Source organism: Mobula hypostoma, chromosome 1 (assembly GCF_963921235.1).
Source record: "Mobula hypostoma chromosome 1, sMobHyp1.1, whole genome shotgun sequence".
Taxonomy (NCBI): Eukaryota; Metazoa; Chordata; class Chondrichthyes; order Myliobatiformes; family Myliobatidae; genus Mobula; species Mobula hypostoma.
In genome coordinates, this window is record NC_086097.1 from 172898253 (window position 1) to 172915939 (window position 17687).

Consider the following 17687-nt stretch of genomic DNA (forward strand, 5'->3'; position numbering starts at 1 on the left):
GCAACTCTGCTCCATCCGCCTGAAGTGAAATTTCTCAGTGGCCAACCATTCTAATTCCTATCTCCAATACCATTCTGACATGTCAGTCCATGGCTCCCTCTTCTGCCATGATGAGACCACTCTCAGGGTGGAAGAGCAACACCTCATATTCTGTCACGAATATCAAATTTTCCTTCCAGTAATGGTTTCTCTTTTTCTTTTCCCCTCCCACTTCGCTCATATTCTATTCCCTACTCTGTACTCTTACCTGTTCTCATCTGTCTATCACTTCTCCTTGGTGTCCCTTCTTCTTTCTTTTCTCCTATGGTTCACTTCCTTCTCCTATCAGATTCCGTCTTCTCCAGCCCTTGACTTTTCCCACTCACCTGGCTTCAGCTATCTCCATCTAGCTTGTCCTCTTTCCCGTTCTCCCACCTTTTTATTCTGGTGTCTACCCCCTCCTTTCTAGTCCTGATGAAGGATCTTGGCCTGAAACATCAACTGTTTCATGTATATTCATTTTTCCATAGATGTTGCCTGACCTGCTGAGTTCTTCCAGATTTTGTGTGTGTTGCTTTGGTCTCTTTCGATGTAGTACTGAGGATGTGCTGTAATATTGCAGGTGCCACTTTCAAAAGACACACTAAACCATGGTGTAATCTGCTCTCTCAGTAGATGTAAAACATACCAAAACTTGCTTACAAAGAACAAGGGAGATCTCAAAGCGGCCTGGTCAACGTCACAGAAACAAACATCTGGTCATCATCTCACTAATCTGTGGGACTGTAGTGCAAATTAATCACCCTGTTGTCTAATCTGCAACAGTGACCAACATTTCAAAAATACGTAATTGGCTGTTAAGAGTGCTGGAATACCCTGAGCTTGCGAAAGCTGCTCACTCTGTTTATTGATTTGTAAGTTTAACAGTATTGAGTTCATTTTTGAGAATATCAAATTTCTATTCTCATCCAAGTCTACACATACTTGATACCAGGCACAGATTCTCAAACTGTTGGGAGTGGACATCTGAGCTGATTTTCTCCTTCCTAACACAGTGGCGATGAACTTCAATGCCATGTGGCAGTCAAATTAGTGAGAGGCTGGAAAACGCAGCTGGGATTTTCCAATTCTGTGCAAAGCAGCCCTTCAATGGGTGAAAGACTGAAGCCTTTGGGGCTGGGGAAGGAAGCGCGACATCTAATTTTCGATATTCACAAATAGCTGCTGCAAGTACCATGCTATAGCTAGCTAGAGTGAACATGAATGGATAATACCCGTCAGTCAAGCTTGACCATCTTGTTCATAACAGAGATTAATTTTGTCCATATACTGTGTCTGCAACTATCCTCTATACACTCAACACACACAAAATGCTGGTGGAACGCAGCAGGCAAGGCAGCATCTATAGGAAGAAGTACAGTCAATATTTCGGGTCCAGACCCTTTGTCAGGACTAACGGTAAAAAGAGATAGTAAGAGATTTGAAAGCGGAAGGGGCAGGGGGAGACCTGAAATGATAGGAGAAGACAGGAGGGGGAAGGATGAAGCCAACAGCTGGGAAGTTGATTGGCAAAAGGGAAACAAGGCTGGAGAAGGGGAAGTATCATAGGATGGAAGGCCTTGGAAGAAAGAAAGGGAGAGGGGAGCACCAGAGGAAGATGGAGAACAGACAAGGAGTTACTGTTAAGAGGGAAAGAGAGAAAAAAAAACTAAACCTCAAACTAAAGGCGTAGCCATGGGCACCCATATGGGTCCCAGCTATGCCAGCCTTTTTGTTGGCTATGTGGAACAGTCCATGTTCCAAGCCTATACTGGTAAAATTCGGAGCCAATGGATAAATTTGGCTATATTCCCAAGTGCAGTGAGAAATTTAAGTTGCATCCATTCCTGAGAACAGAGAAAATGAAGCAAAGATGTTCTCAAAGTCTCCTTGAAAAATGCAGGAACCTAACTTGAGTTGTATTTTTTTGGTATTGGTTACAATGAAAAGCTTTGTCACCCAAACAATTCATGCCATCTATAATTATACTGAGAAATAAAAAGAAATCAGAATACAGAGTTGCAGGTAGACAAATAATGTGCAAGGGCCATTAAGTTCAAAGTAAATTTATTATCAGAGTACGTATACGTCACCATATAGACCTGTGGTCAGTCTCAATAAATCTTATAGAATAATAACCATAACAGAAACAATGAAAGACTGCCCAACTTGGGCGTACAACCAGAGCGCAGAAGACAACAAACAAGACTAAAACACCTCTTTTGTTTCAGAGAGAAATGAGATTTATTGGGAGATCCAGAGTGCAAGAGTTTATCTCTTAACATTTGAGAGGCCTGTTCAAAAATCTAATAAGAGCAGGATAGAACCTTCTCTTCAATCTGGTGGCAAGTGCTCTCAAGCTTCTGTTCCTTTTAAAAGACCTTTGCCCATGGCTACACAAACTGGAGCAGAAGCCTGCAAGATGGCACTGAGAACCTCGGGTATCTTTATAAGTTCTGAAAGGTGTACACCACTTTCCTTACTACCCATTCCAGCTGCAGCTGAGTCTGTAAGCTGAGAACCTCGGGTTTCTTCAGCATAAGTTCTGAAAGGTGTACACCACTTTCCTTACTACCCATTCCAGCTGCAGCTGAGTCTGTAAGCTGAGAACCTCGGGTATCTTTATAAGTTCTGAAAGGTGTACACCACTTTCCTTACTACCCATTCCACCTGCAGCTGAGTCTGTATGCTGCACACTAACCAGCTTAGAACCCACAGAAGTGAAGGAGAAGCACTTCTGTATAGAAGATTAGTCAGATCTGAAAATTCCTCTACTGAGGTTAGACAGCTGAAAATTCCAGTGAAATTAAGTTCTTGTCAAGAGAGATTTCAGGCGATAAATTAAATGCGGAGTTGACATAAAGAATGGTCATTGAATAGTGGAATAAGCATGAAGGTCTGAATGATTGAAACATGATTGCATTTATCTAGGATCTGAAAAACTGCCATTATACACAGAAAATATTCATCTTAACCAATCTAAGGAGTGCCAGGCTTCGCATGGTGTATTACTGAGCCAAACACAGCAGGGAAATTCCATGTTTGTTCTATGGTTTGTTTGACAACCAACATAACTTTTGTTAACCTTACAAGTACATGCAGAAAGTGGTACTCAAATAACCTCAGTTGGAAATGCAAAACTACACTGCAACTAGTGAAATCAAACTGAAACTGAAAACCTCAGGTAGTACCCTCTCAAAGTAAAGGTCAACTTGCTCCGTGGAATCCTGAACAAAGCAAGAAATGTTGCTCTAATTGCATCAAAACAGGATGATATTATCCAAAGCAGGTCGCCTTTCCCAGTAGGTCCACCCCAGAGTTTGCAGTTCATTCAAGTGAGGTCACCAACCTTCACTAAAAATATATTTTATTTTACTTCATTTTAATTAAAATTAGTATTTTAACTAATTTATAAATCTTAAATGTATATTAAAGTTTTTATAACAATAACTAACTTCCTCTTGGTAGATGCAACTATTCAACCATTCGTTATTTCAATCAAATTTCCCTGATTTTTTTCCTGGATTCATAGCATCTATTTATTGCTGTGTCACTCATCCATTCTTTAATTATCGTTTCGAACTGTACAGCCCATATCCTAAAGCTCATCAAGTCCTGTTCATAAATCAACTCTGTGCTCTCTGATCTGGAATGGCTCCCAGTTACTTAGTAGTAGTAGTAGTCGTAGTAGTCGTACTTTATTGATCCTGGGGGAAATTGGTTTTCGTTACAGTTGCACCATAAATAATAAATAGTAATATGTAAATTATGCCAGTAAACTATGAAATAAGTCCAGGACCAGCCTATCGGCTCAGGGTGTCTGACCCTCCAAGGGTGGAGTTGTAAAGTTTGATGGCCACAGGCAGGAATGACTTCCTATGACGCTCTGTGCTGCATCTCGGAGGAATGAGTCTCTGGCTGAATGTACTCCTGTGCCCATCCAGTACATTATGTAGTGGATGGGAGACATTGTCCAAGATGGCATGCAACTTAGACAGCATCCTCTTTTCAGACACCACCGTGAGAGAGTCCAGTTCCATCCCTACAACATCACTGGCCTTACGAATGAGTTTGTTGATTCTGTTGGTGTCTGCTACCCTCAGCCTGCTGCCCCAGCACACAACAGCAAACATGATAGCACTGGCCACCACAGACTCGTAGAACATCCTCAGCATCGTCCGGCAGATGTTAAAGGACCTCAGTCTCCTCAGGAAATAGAGACGGTTCTGATCCTTCTTCTAGACAGCCTCAGTGTTCTTTGACCAGTCCAGTTTGTTGTCAAATTGTATCCCCAGGTATTTGTAATCCTCCAGCATGTCCACACTGATCCCCTGGATAGAAACAAGGGTCATCAGTACCTTAGCTCTCCTCAGCTCTACCACCAGCTCCTTAGTCTTTTTCACATTAAGCTGCAGATAATTCTGCTCACACCATGTGACAAAGTTTCCTACCGTAGCCCTGTACTCAACCTCATCTCCCTTGCTGATGCATCCAACTATGGCAGAGTCATCCGAAAACTTCTGAAGATGACAAGACTCTGTGCAGTAGTTGAAGTCCGAGGTGTAAATGGTGAAGAGAAAGGGAGACAAGACAGTCCCCTGTGGAGCCCCAGTGCTGCTGATCACTCTGTCAGACACACAGTGTTGCAAGCACATGTACTGTGGTCTGCCAGTCAGGTAATCGAGAATCCATGATACCAGGGAAGCATCCACCTGCATCACTGTCAGCTTCTCCCCCAGCAGAGCAGGGCAGATGGTGTTGAACGCACTGGAGAAGTCAAAAAACATAACCCTCACAGTGCTCGCTGGCTTGTCCAGGTGGGCATAGACAGGGTTCAGCAGGTAGACGGTGGGATCCTCAACTCCTAGTCGGGGCCGGTAGGCGAACTGGAGGGGATCTAAGTGTGGCCTGACCATAGGCCGGAGCAGCTCCAGAACAAGTCTCTCCAGGGTCTTCATGATGTGGATAAAATCCTAATTATTAAATCCTTCTATATTCTTGGTCTATTTTATATTTTAATCACTTTAATACATTTTAATAATGCAGCATCATAGCTGTAGAGAAGCATTTTGACAGCTTGGCAGTTCTTGAATATATCAGATCTCTCCCAAGTCTGGTTTCTTGTGCCTCCCCTTTTGTGATTCGTTTACTTAATGGAAAAGATGCCAGTCCAGGTCCTGTAGGACAACTACTCTGCATATAACTGCAAGAAACTGCAGAGAGTTGTGAATACTGCTCAGCACATCACGGGAAACAGCCTCTCCTCCATGGACATTTTTCTTCTCCCTCCAACTCCCCTTCTATCAGGAAGAAGATACAAAAGCCTGAAAGCATGTATCACCAGGTTCAAAGACAGCTTCTATTTTTCTGTCATAAAGCTATTAAATAGTTCCCTAGTATGATAAGTATGGATTCTTGATCACACAATCTACTGTGTTATAATTTTATGATATTAAAAAAAAATCCCTTCCTCACCCCTCCTAATCCCCACTCTGGCTCCTTACCTCTTCTCACCTTCCTATCACATCCCCCTGGTGCCCTTCCTCCTTCTCTTTCTCCTGAGGTCCACTGTCCTCTTCTATCAGCACTTTACCTTTCCCACCTACCTGGCTTCACCCATCACCTATGAGCCATCCTCCTTCCCGTCCTCCCACTTTTTTATTCCGGCATCTTTCCCCTTCTTTTCCAGTCCTGAAGACAGATCTTGGCCTAAACTGTCGGCTGCTTGTTCATTTCCATGGATGCTGAGTTCTTCAGCATTTTGTATATGTTATTATGATTTTGTTATTATTTACCTGCACTGCACATTTTCTATAACTGCTACATTTTATTCTGCATTGCGATTGTTTTACCTTGTTCTATTTGAATGCACTGTGTAATGAATTGATTTATATGAACAGTATCCAAGAAAAGTTTTTCACTGTATGCCAGCATACTCTATGTAACAATAATAAACCAATATCAATACCTTTAAAGGCCAAAGTCCTGCTATAATCTTGAATCCCTCCTCTAAATATCTTTGAATCTCTGCCTCCTTTGAGATATTACTTTAAATTTACTGTGCCAAGACTGCCCCAATACCTCTTGAAAGGATTTGGATCAAATTTTGTTTCCTAATATTCATGGAAAGGTGTTCTGTGAGTGCCAGTTGTTGTGTTGGTTGTCAGTGAACATGGAATGGTTTGTGTTTGAATCATAATGTTTCTGGGAAGGGAGGTAAATACTAGATGTGTTTGTACAAAGGAGCGGTGCGATGATAATAACAATTGGGAACACTTACCATAGCCAGTCTGGGAGACAAGCTCCGCAGCCCCACCTATTGGTTTGGTGAGAACTCCCACAATCCCCTTGCCCACTCCTGAGATGACATCCTTGGCTTTGCGGCCAGCTGAAACCTCTGATGTCTTCTGGAAATTCTGCATTGGCTGATCCACAATACCAGCAATGGCACCTGGAATGTCAAAGTGAAAAGGTAACAATGCAACCTTGCCTTCTCTGCAGATATGCCATATGGCTCTCACTCATACTCTAAGAAAGTAGAGCAAAAGATATAGGAGAAGAATTAGGCCACTCAGCCCATCGAGTCTGCTCACCATTTAATCATAAATGATTTTTGTATAACCTCAATTTCCCACCTTCTCCCTATGATACTTAATCCTTCTATCATTCAAAAATCTATCCATCTCTTCCTTAAATACACCCAGTAACTTGGCTTCCACAATCCTCTATGGCAATAAATTCCACAGATTCACCACCCACTAGCTGAAGGCATTCTTTGTTATCTCTCTTTTAAAGCGACATCACTTTATTCTAAGGCTTGTTTGAATTCTCCCTCTACCACAATGTAATTTTACTCCTTTGGCTGAGAGATTGGGCATTCTTGGCCAGTAGTATGGCAGGGGAAAAAATTGTCTTTGGTCACCTGTGATAAGTGTTAATCAGTCACTGATGATATTCACCTCTGCTGACTACTATGCATTGATTTCAATTGTTGGGGGTTAATCACAAAAGTATTCAGTGCTGGTAACCAAAGATGAATTTCCCCCAGTATATGTCCTGCATTACTGCCACAGGAGACACTCCCTCTAGGGGTAAATTATATAAGAAGGAAGCCCCTGAGCTTTTGGTCCCATTTCCTCCCTATTTTACCTTTTTAGGTAGATATAACTTTCCTTTTGAGAGCTACTACTGAAGTCATTCCCACCCATCCTTTCCTTTCCACAGTTTTCTCCTGAGTTAAATGATTCCCCTACAAGGAAGGAGAGAGATATTCTTGGGACTGCTACCCACTTTGCCCATGACAGCCAATCAGTCCCACTACCCTATCCATTTTCTACAACACTGCTTACTTTACCATTGCAAGAAAGTACCCAGTTGTCTTCTGACAATTATTACAGGATCTGTTTTCAGCATCTTTTCAGGCTGCCTATTTCAAAACATGACAGCCTGCTGGATTTTTAAAAAAATCTCTCATCACGCCTGGTTGTTCACCCAAATGTGCGTTCTTGGGTTACCAAGCCAGCCACACATGGAAACTCTTTGGCTATATTTCCTCTCAACGCTCTTCATAATTTTGAACACTTCTACCCAAGTTTTCCCGAACCTACCTCGGAGAATATTCCTTACAACAGCTGCATTTCCCGCTACCCTGGGAAAGCAGCCAGCGTAATCAGAGAATCCACCCACCCTGGACATTGTCTCTTCTCACCCTGTCCATTGGACAGAAGATATAAAAACCTGAGAACTCATACTACCAAGCTCAAGGACAGCTTTTACTCCTCGTTTATAATACTCTTGGATGGGCCTCTGGTCCTTGCTCCTTACTGTCACCCAGCACTGCACTTTTTCTGTAACAGTAATACTATATTCTGCATTCTGTTATTGCTTTGCTCTTTGTACTACCTCAACGTACTAATGTTTTGTAATGACATGTACGGATGGTATGCAAAACAGTTCTTCATTGTACATGTGACAATAATAAACCAATTACCAAAAAATTAGATACAATAACATGCTTTAATGTCTGCCCATTACCTGTCAACTTTCTCCATTATGAACTAATTTGTAATGTTGTCATTGGAACTGTCTCTGTAAATTATCACACCTTAATTATAGCCACGCAACAGTAGTGTTGTGGCATCGTGGTTTCCACACACTGTAGAAAATTGTTCACAGTGGCGAACAACTCATGTCCCTTAATTTCTCAAAATGCAATGCTTTCTCTTCATACATATCCATGAAAATGCCAAGTAGTAAAGGCAGAATCTGGAGGGGAGGGAGGGGGGAGTAACTTGTTACTTCCTGAGAGTGTAATGGTGTGGGTGGGGGTTTTGTTGGGGCGGTGGGGTGCAGAGGCTCTTACAACAGTAATGAAGTATCTAGAAGAATAGTCAAATTGCCTAAGGCATGGAATTGCCAAGGACAGAAAGTTGTGTTGGAAGATGGGATTAGTATAAATAAGCAGTTAATGGTCAGCATGGACATGCGGACAAAGGTCTGCCTCTGTGCTAATAATGCCAGCAGAGGGGTCTCAGCCACAAAACTGGATTTGAGGCTCAGTGCAGCCACAAATTTTATTCCTACCACCGTATTTACTGTTACTGTCTTTATTGTTTACTCCATGAGCTTCAAAGAAGCAACAAATTTCAATGCACAATGCTGTATATGGCAATAATCTCATATGATCTGAACAATTTTAGCAAATTGGGAAAAGGCTTCAGAGGCTTTGTGGATTTCCTGCAGAGAAATGCTCTTTAGCCCAAACCTATTCCAGCATCACGTAGTAAAAGTCATAGAGCTTACAGCTTGGAAATAGGCCCTTCCACCCAATTGGTCCATGCTGATCAAGATGCCCAAGCCAAGATAGTCTCATTTATCAGGATTTGGTCTATAATATTTTAAACCATGTACCAATCTAACTGTCTTTTAAAAATTGTTATTGTACCTGTCTCAACTACTTCCACTGGTAGCTCTTTCCACATACACACCACCCTTTGTGATAAAAAAAAAAATTGCCCCTCAAGTTCCTATTAAGTCTTCCCTCTCATCTTAAACCTATGCCCTCTAGCTCTTGATTCACTAACTCTGGGGAAATAATACTGAACACACTCACCCTATCTATGCCCCTCTGACTTTATACCTCTCCATCAGATCACCTCTCAGTCTTTTATGATCCAAGGAAAAAAATATCCTTGTCTGTCTAACCTCTCCATGTAACTCAGTCCATCAAGTACTGGCAAACTCATTGCAAATCTTTCCTGCACTATTTCCAGTTTAAGATCTTTTCTATAGCATGGCAACCAAAACCTGAACACAATACTTCAAAAGCCTTCTTCACTGCCTTGTACACTTTCAGCAAAACCCGCACTTGTACACCATCTTCTTAATATTAAACTAAAATCAACATTAGCCAACAATGGTCCTTTAAAATATTTTAGTCTATGTTAAGCACCTTGTTTTTAAATAATTGGCTTCCTACTTCCACCAAATCTTATTCAATGTACATTCCATTCAATTCCAGGTTCTCAATGTTATCTTGGCATATTGAAGTCTGTTCCAATGTTAGGGATGCTCGAATGCATCACTTTTTAATAATTGCTAGTCTAGACAGTCTTAAAGTAAGCAACTCCTGAACCTTCTCATTATCAAAATAGTCTCTGCCAAATGAATTGCAACTGTTCAAGAAGGTGGCCCGCCAGTGCCTTCTCAACACAAATACTGAAGTTCTTACTAGAGACCAGGTCCACCATGTCCTAAAATAATAGCATTGAAATTTCTATATAGAGTATAACTCAAATAAATGGCAACACAGGATTGCAAGACGTTCATAAGAAATATTTTTTGCATTTCTCTGTCGAACAGCTCCTCCCAGATACAAAGAAGTTGATGAAGGAGGGCTTTCACAAAAATGATTTTTTAGCATTTGTCTTTATTTAAGAATCGGTTTGAAATTAAATGGTCACATCAGGACACTTTCAAGATAAATTTGCTCTAAAATTGCCACACTGACATGTAAATCTGCTTCATAAGCAAAGCATGGGGGTTAAACTGCAATATTTTATTGAGATTAATATATTCATTTTCCTGAAGGGAGCAAAATCATTTCAGGGCAGGTGGGGGATCTGGGTTCCTTCATTATGAACTGATTTTCTTCAAAGTTTACACAAAACTTAAAACCGTATAAACAAAGCTGAAGTGCTTCAACATAAATGGTAGGCACATCGTAGACACATTTACAGTCATCAATAACTGAGCCCACATTAAAGGGCCAGTGGTGAAACACAGTCTGCTTTATAATGCATGGGCTCCAGTGAAGGGGTTATTAGTTTTCTGATACAGTACAGATTCAAAACCTCAACAGGCACTGGGTTTGGGGGGTCTAATTTCAAAATTTACTCTGATGAGCTCTTGAGTTTTACATTTACATTTTTGATTTATTAGCAGCCTCGTCAATATTGCCATACCTAGCAGACTGATTCCCAGCCGGGACAATCCCTGCTTCAGACCTTCCCCCAGGCTGTCTGGAAGCTGCCTGCGCCATTCCTCCTGCCGGGTATAGTGCTCTTCGTCCAGGGACAACCGATCCATGTTCCTGGCCAGACTTGTAGCTAGATTAGTGATCGATGTCAGAGTACCTGAATAAAAATACACAAAATGCCATGAGACGATAGCATTGTATTCAATCAAAGTATCTGTTCCTATAATCAGGTACTTCTTCCTACATTTCATTAACTAATAGGTGTTCTGGGAAGTATTGAAGTCATAGAATTGTTTTCTTTCTCTTTTTACTTCATACAACAACATATTCAAAGTTTAAAGTTCAAAATAAATTTATTATCAAAGTACATTTATGTCACCTTATACAACCCTGAGATTCTATAACGACACAAATAAAGGTTTGTTAGCATTTAACCCATAACCTTCTAAATCTTTACTGTTATGGGCCAGGCATGGACAAATAGGACTAGTTTGGCTGGATATCTTGGTGGGCATGGGCAGTTGGGCCGAAGGACCTGTTTACATGCCAGCTGTCTCCATGACTCTAAATAAGATTGCATTTGAACAAATATGATCACATTCCAAGTGTGTGGAGATTACATGCAAAGTACAGTAAAACTCAATTAAACTGGTTTATTGAGGATTATGCAAACAACAGGAATTCTGCAGATGCTGGAAATTCAAGCAACACACATCAAAGTTGCTGGTGAACGCAGCAGGCCAGGCAGCATCTATAGGAAGAGGCGCAGTCGACGTTTCAGGCCGAGACCCTTCGTCACGAAGGGTCTCGGCCTGAAACGTCGACTGCGCCTCTTCCTATAGATGCTGCCTGGCCTGCTGCGTTCACCAGCAACTTTGATGTGTGTTTATTGAGGATTATGGTAGTGGTGGACCAGCAGATTCTTCCGATTACCAGATCTTATTTCAATTTATACTTCAATATTCCTTTGAGTTACTATTTTTTTCTATGCTGTTTGGTACAGTAGCACAAATTTTCCAGTAAGTCCATTAAATTTCAAAGCAGTGTGGAAAACAGAATCATGTGAGATTAAAGGGGGTGCTGAAACTGAGACCTTTATAAGTTTAAAGGGAGCACAAGAAATGGTGTCCTAAGGAGATTAAAGAGAGAACAGGAACTGGGGCCCCAGTGAGTTTAAATAGAGCACAGGAACTGGGGCCCCAGTGAGCTTAAATAGAGCACAGGAACTGGGGACCCAGTGAGTTTAAATAGAGCACAGGAACTGGGGACCCAGTGAGTTTAAAGAGAGCACAGGAACTGGGATTTCCATCTATTAGAGTGAGTTTTAAGATAAGAGTTCTTTGTGCTAGAAGGAGCACAAGAGAAAGCACCCAGTGAGCCGCATGCCTAATCACTGGGACTTCCAAACAAAGGGACAGTATATTACCAGAGCTCTACTGTTAGAATGGTTTATCAAGTTGGAAGTAGAGGTAATATAATCTGGCACATCTAGCAGATACAGTAAATTAAAATTCTGAATGCATCAGCTGTTGACTGACAGGTAGAAATCTCATCACATTAGCAGCCAGAATTTGGAACACAAAAGTAAACTACGCTGACAATCTAGTGCTGATCTAGAACACTTCATCATTGGAAGTGCAATATTGTATAAGGAACCTTAAATTCAGTTCCATATGCTTCCTCTGATGAATATTGAAGACATTATAACACTAAAAGAAAATTTATGTGGCCAAAACCAATATCTGTCCCTCATTTAACATATGTTTTTACATAAAGGGTGGTACCTATATGGAATAGGCTGCAAGGGGAAATGGTTACAATAACAACTTTTTAAAGTCACTTACAAAGGTGTATGGATTGGAAAGGTTTAGAGAGATGTGGGTCAAATGCTGGCAAGTGGGGCTAGCTTGGATGGGAAAACTTGGTCAGCATGGGCCATTTCGGCTAAAGGGCCTGGTTCCATATTTTATAACTCTGTGACTACAACTTTATTACAACAAAAGCATAAATGGCATTGACACATGTAAGAGTAAGGCACATTGAATGCAAAGATAGACATGAACCAATTGTGTTTCCTCTGTGTATTTTTATAAGATATAGACTTATTGGCCACTTTATTAGGTACACCTGTACACCTGCTTGTTAATGCAAGGATCTAATCAGCTAATCATATGATAGCAACTCAATGCATAAAAGCATGCAGACATGGTCAAGAGGTTCAGTTGCTGCAGAGCAAACATCAGAATGGAATAGAGAAGAAATGTGATCTAAGTGACTTTGACTGTGGAGTGATTGTTGGTACTGGATGGGATAGTCTGAGAAACACTGATCTCCTGGGATTTTCACACTCAGTGGTCTCTGGAGCTTACAGAGAATGGTGCAAAAAACATCTAGTGAATAGCAGTTCTATGGGCAAAACTACCTTGTTAATGAGAGAGGTCAGAAGAGAATGGCCAGACTGGTTCAAGATGACAGGAAGAGGACAGTAACTCAAATAACCACGCACTACAACAGTGGAGTGCAGAAGAGCATTTCTGAACACACATCGAACCTGAAGTGGATGGGCAACAGCAGCAGACGATCATGAACATACACTCAGTGGCCACTTTATTAGGTACCCCCTATACCTAATAAAGTGGCCACTGAGTGTGTTTTAAAATTTAAAAAAACTTTGGTTGTTATCATATCTTTCATCTTGTGAGTTTGTTGTGCAGCAATGGTAACCGTTCCACACTGAACCAGTGACCATTCCTTGGGTAGTACTACATTGGACTCAAAAAGCTTTGTAATACCCAACAATTCTTAAATGTTTGGATGGGAGGTGTTTGGAGGGATATGGTCCGTGTGCAGGTCAGTGGGACTAGGCAGAAAATGGTTCGGCACAGCCAAGAAGGGCCAAAAGGCCTGTTTCTGTGCTGTAGTTTCTATGGTTCTATGGTTCTATGGTATCTTTATCAAGGGAAAGAAATTGTCGACATTTTCAGTCATGATGCAGGGTTTCCTTCTCACCCCACATTAAACTAGTGTTAAATTATCATTTTCTTCTGTTTTATACAGCATGACAAACTGTAAGAATTGTAGGATAATGTACCATGGGACTGAATGTCAAAACCAGAGTACAATGTACAGCCACTGTAATATAACACACTTACTGGTAGCCACTGGGGGTGAATACCCAGCAATGGTGAGAAAAAGTATTACCTTTGGAAATGTGTTTTACAAAAGAAGTTGTTCCCCTGGAGACTCCACTGACAAAGGCTCCTGGACCACGGGTCAATCCCTCATACGGAAGCCGGAAAAAGTCTGCTATCCCATTCCCTATGCTTCGCACCAAATTAGCTGGACTTCCAAGGATTTCCAGAGAGCCAACGACCCAGCCTACCAGGTATACAAATGAAAAGGTGTGTAGGAAATGGCTACGCAAATGAAGATATTAAACTTAAGTAAACAAATATTGTAGTGAACTAAGCATTAGAAATGGCAAATTATCTTGGTGAATGATGTAGTTATACTTACTGGTGGATTAACAGGCCACAAAGTGACTTAGCCATGACCATTACTACAGCAAGATGCAACAGTCCAGAGAGCAGTACAACACAGGAACATGCCTTTTGGTCCATAGTGTATGTGCTGACCATGATCCCATTAAAATTGATTCCATCTGCCTGTACATGATCAACTTCTTCCATTCCATTCATGTTCACATGTCTGAATGCCCCTTAAATGTCATTATCATATCTGCTTCCAACACCATCCCTGGCAGCCCATTCCAGCCACCTACCACAGTCTAAGGGGCAAAAAACACTTACCCCACACATCTCCCTTAAATTTCTTCCTCTCTCACCTTAAAGTTATACACCTCAGCATTTGACATTTCTACTCTGGGAAAGAGACTCTGAGTGTCTGCTGTGTCTTTGCATCTTATAATCTTATAAACTCCTATCAGTCTCCTGTCAACCTGCCAAGTTGCTAACCTCTTCTAATATTAATACTCTCTAATCCAGACAATATCCTGCTGAGCTTCTCTACATCCTTTCCAGCACCTCCACATCCTTCCTGTAATGGGGTTACCAGAATTGAACACAATACTCCAAATGTGGTTTAACCAAAATTCTGTACAGTTGCAGCATGACTTTCTGACTCTAATACTCATTGCTAAGACTGATGAATGTAAGCATGTCATACGTCTTCATTATCACCTGATCACTTATGTGCCATTTTCAGGGAGCTACAAACCGGGCATCCAATTTCAGCAGACTGGATTGGCTCCACAATCCATACCATGAGGAAGTACCATTTACCCCAGCAGGCTCAAGGCTCCATTCCCTGGGAGATTTCAGAAGTGTTGGTTCAAACCCTGCATCTTCAAATGCAGAGGCAGGAATGTCAACCGAAGTCAAATCAAAAGCTAGATCATTTTAGAATACCTGTCACTGTGTACTTCATAGTGCAGGGCACAACGTAACAAACAAGCTGAAGAAGGTGATCTAGCTTTTTAGCCAGGTCCACTATTCAGTAGGATCATAGCTAAACAAGACCCATGTTGAGACCCATTCATGGATTCCTCAGTTCCTCCAATCTCCCAACAATTCCTTATGGGGTGCAATATTTCTCCTTATTTATGAACAGTGTTGGTCTCAACAATGTTAATTGAGAAGTTAACAATGAATTCCATAGTTTTGTGTCTCCCGATGAAAACCTGCATTTTGGGATGCAATTGCTGAACTTGGAAATCCTAATATTTGCACTGCATTTTAATGTGATTTCCGGTAAATAGATTCCCAAGGCAGGCCCAAAGTACAGCAAGTTTCACCATTATATAAATGAAATGATCCTTGTTAATGTTCTGGACTATTTGAGATTACTTGTGAAGAGATCCCGACCCTATGAATTGGGTCTACTATATAGAAGGTACGGGGACCAATAGTACAACTTCAAATTCTACTCCCATGAAGGAGATTAACTATTTCACTACAGAGACATAGTTTACTCTCCTTCTCATTAATTTTAAACAAGAGCTTGTAACTATTTCTGGGCTTGTGAAAAAGCAAAAGATTATGGAGAGTTATGTATGAACCAGAAAATACACAGAGCCCATCTTTCACCTTTAATACTGATGTAAATTGGGCAAGATCAGACTAGGTATTTTGGTTGGGAAGTTTAACAACACTTCAACATAATGGAAATTTAGAATCTCTTCCACAAATGAGAGATGATGCTGGGACAATTTTAAATCCAATATTGATAACAGTATTGTTAACCAATGGGGTATGAGTAAGAATAGTCAGATGGAGTCTGACCTTGCAGGGTGGAAGATCAAAGGCATCAATTCATCTACCTGTTCCTAAGTATGAGGCACACAGTCACTGTCCAAAGCCATTTCTCACTTTTCCAGCCCTGGCTTGAGGTAAGAGTCCTTTCCCAGGATAGAAATGTCAAACTTCCGACTTTCTGTTAACCCTCCCCACCACTGAGAACATTCTCAAAAGGTGGTGCTTTAAGATGGTGGAATCCATCACTGAGAACCCTCACCATCTGGGCCATGACCGCTTCTCATGACTATGACTATCATCAGGAAAGAGGTAGGCGAGCCTGAAGACCTACATTCAATGTCTGAGGAACAGCTTCTTCCCTCCGCCATCAGAATTTTATGTGGTCCATGAACCCTACCCTATTAATCCTTTTTTTGCACTATTTATTGATTTGGTAATTTATAATAATTTTTGTCTTCACACTGGACTGCTGTCACAAAACAACAAATTTTACATCATGTAAGTCAGTGATAATAAACCTGACTCTTTGTACCAACCTGCTCGAAATAATGCTCCTGCAGCATAGTGCATGGCGAGTGCATGGATCAGCTGCCTTGGAGTGGTGTAGATAGGCCCTCTCTCGAAGAGTGAGAAGGAAAGAGGAGCATGATCCGAGGCAATGTATAGCTTTATGGAGGCATGGACACTGACGAGCAAGCTCACAGCCTGGATGGTCAATCGTTGAAGTTTGATCGGATTCACTAGTGCATGCGTTGCATTCATTACTTGCTCAGGCACGCAGAGGTCAGCTGCTGAAACAGACGATATCCTTGTTTGCTTTTGGTTCACCCCAGTGTCAGGGATATACGTGTTAAACAGAGTTTTTACATAATAAACAAATGTGTCTTCCACATAGAGCCTGGCAGGTTTCAATTCAAAGTTAATTTCATTCATGGTGAACATAAAGTTCTGTTCTCTCAGTTGGATGCAAGCTTTTAGAAAACACTTGTGCTTGTATTCATCAAGGTCTTTGACTGAAAGTGTTGAACTGAAGCCAGTTCTCCACTGTGGGCTTTCAGATTTCAACTCCTGGCACAGCAGGGCAGGGAAGTGAAAGCTGGTCCTGTGATAAAGTTGGTTGTCAATCTGCAGGTCCCCAATGCACACTTCCAGCATGTAGAGCTCTGAAAGGCCATGACTGGGCTCTGCTCGAAATTCCCGTGCCAGAGGCCTCGAGCGGTTCACCAGCGGTGCAAGGTTCAACAGAATGTTGTCCAACGTCAGCCTCAGCAGTTCTGATGATTTACACTGATAGGTTACATCATCATTTATCGTCAGACTTGCCTGAGTAACGAGCACTCGCAGTGCAACAGCCTTTTTTAGCATCCTGTGCAAACAAATGTTAAAAATTAATGTACACTTTAGTAATACAAAAGACAAAAAATATTTAAGAGCCTTAGAAGATATGAGGCATGTCATTTAATTTTCCAACGTTTAAGGGAATTCTCCTGAGAATGAATGGGAAATGTTAACAGCAATTTTCTCAAGCACTGTGCACAAAGCTCTTTGAACTATTTCTCATGAACCCACGAACAAGGATCATACCAGCTATTCATAAAGATTGCCATCTTCCTGGAACTTACATCACTTCTTCCTGGCGGCCACAAAGATATTTTAAACTTTGTTGTACCAGAAAGCCCCAATATGTTTTGTGCTTTCTTTTAAACAGAATGAATTTATGGGTTGTTTTGGTTCAGCAATTCCAGGGATGTGATTTACATTTGGAATGAGTTAATTTTTCCTGGAAGTGTCCATGATTTCAAAAACTAAACTGTTTTTTTGTTGTAACTTCATAACATATTAATCTTAGAACTGTCCTGATATCTCTTCAGATGGCTTTATCAGCCACTGTTGAATGTGGAGAAAGATGAACATAAGAA

The 17687-nt window shown here is 41.2% G+C and overlaps 1 protein-coding gene across 4 annotated transcripts in view; it reads right to left on the minus strand.

Annotated features, from left to right (window-relative positions):
* The window catches only part of LOC134352539 (intermembrane lipid transfer protein VPS13B-like), a 1085891-nt gene that overhangs the window by 10032 nt on the left and 1058172 nt on the right, over nucleotides 1-17687 (minus strand). For all 4 annotated transcript variants that reach the window (XM_063059809.1, XM_063059800.1, XM_063059806.1 and 1 more), the window contains exons 56-59: nucleotides 16305-17134; nucleotides 13697-13873; nucleotides 10482-10652; nucleotides 6299-6469 (exon numbers count right to left, since the gene is read on the minus strand). In XM_063059809.1, the coding sequence (XP_062915879.1) occupies nucleotides 6299-6469; nucleotides 10482-10652; nucleotides 13697-13873; nucleotides 16305-17134 (1349 nt within the window). The remainder of the gene's footprint in view (nucleotides 1-6298; nucleotides 6470-10481; nucleotides 10653-13696; nucleotides 13874-16304; nucleotides 17135-17687) is intronic.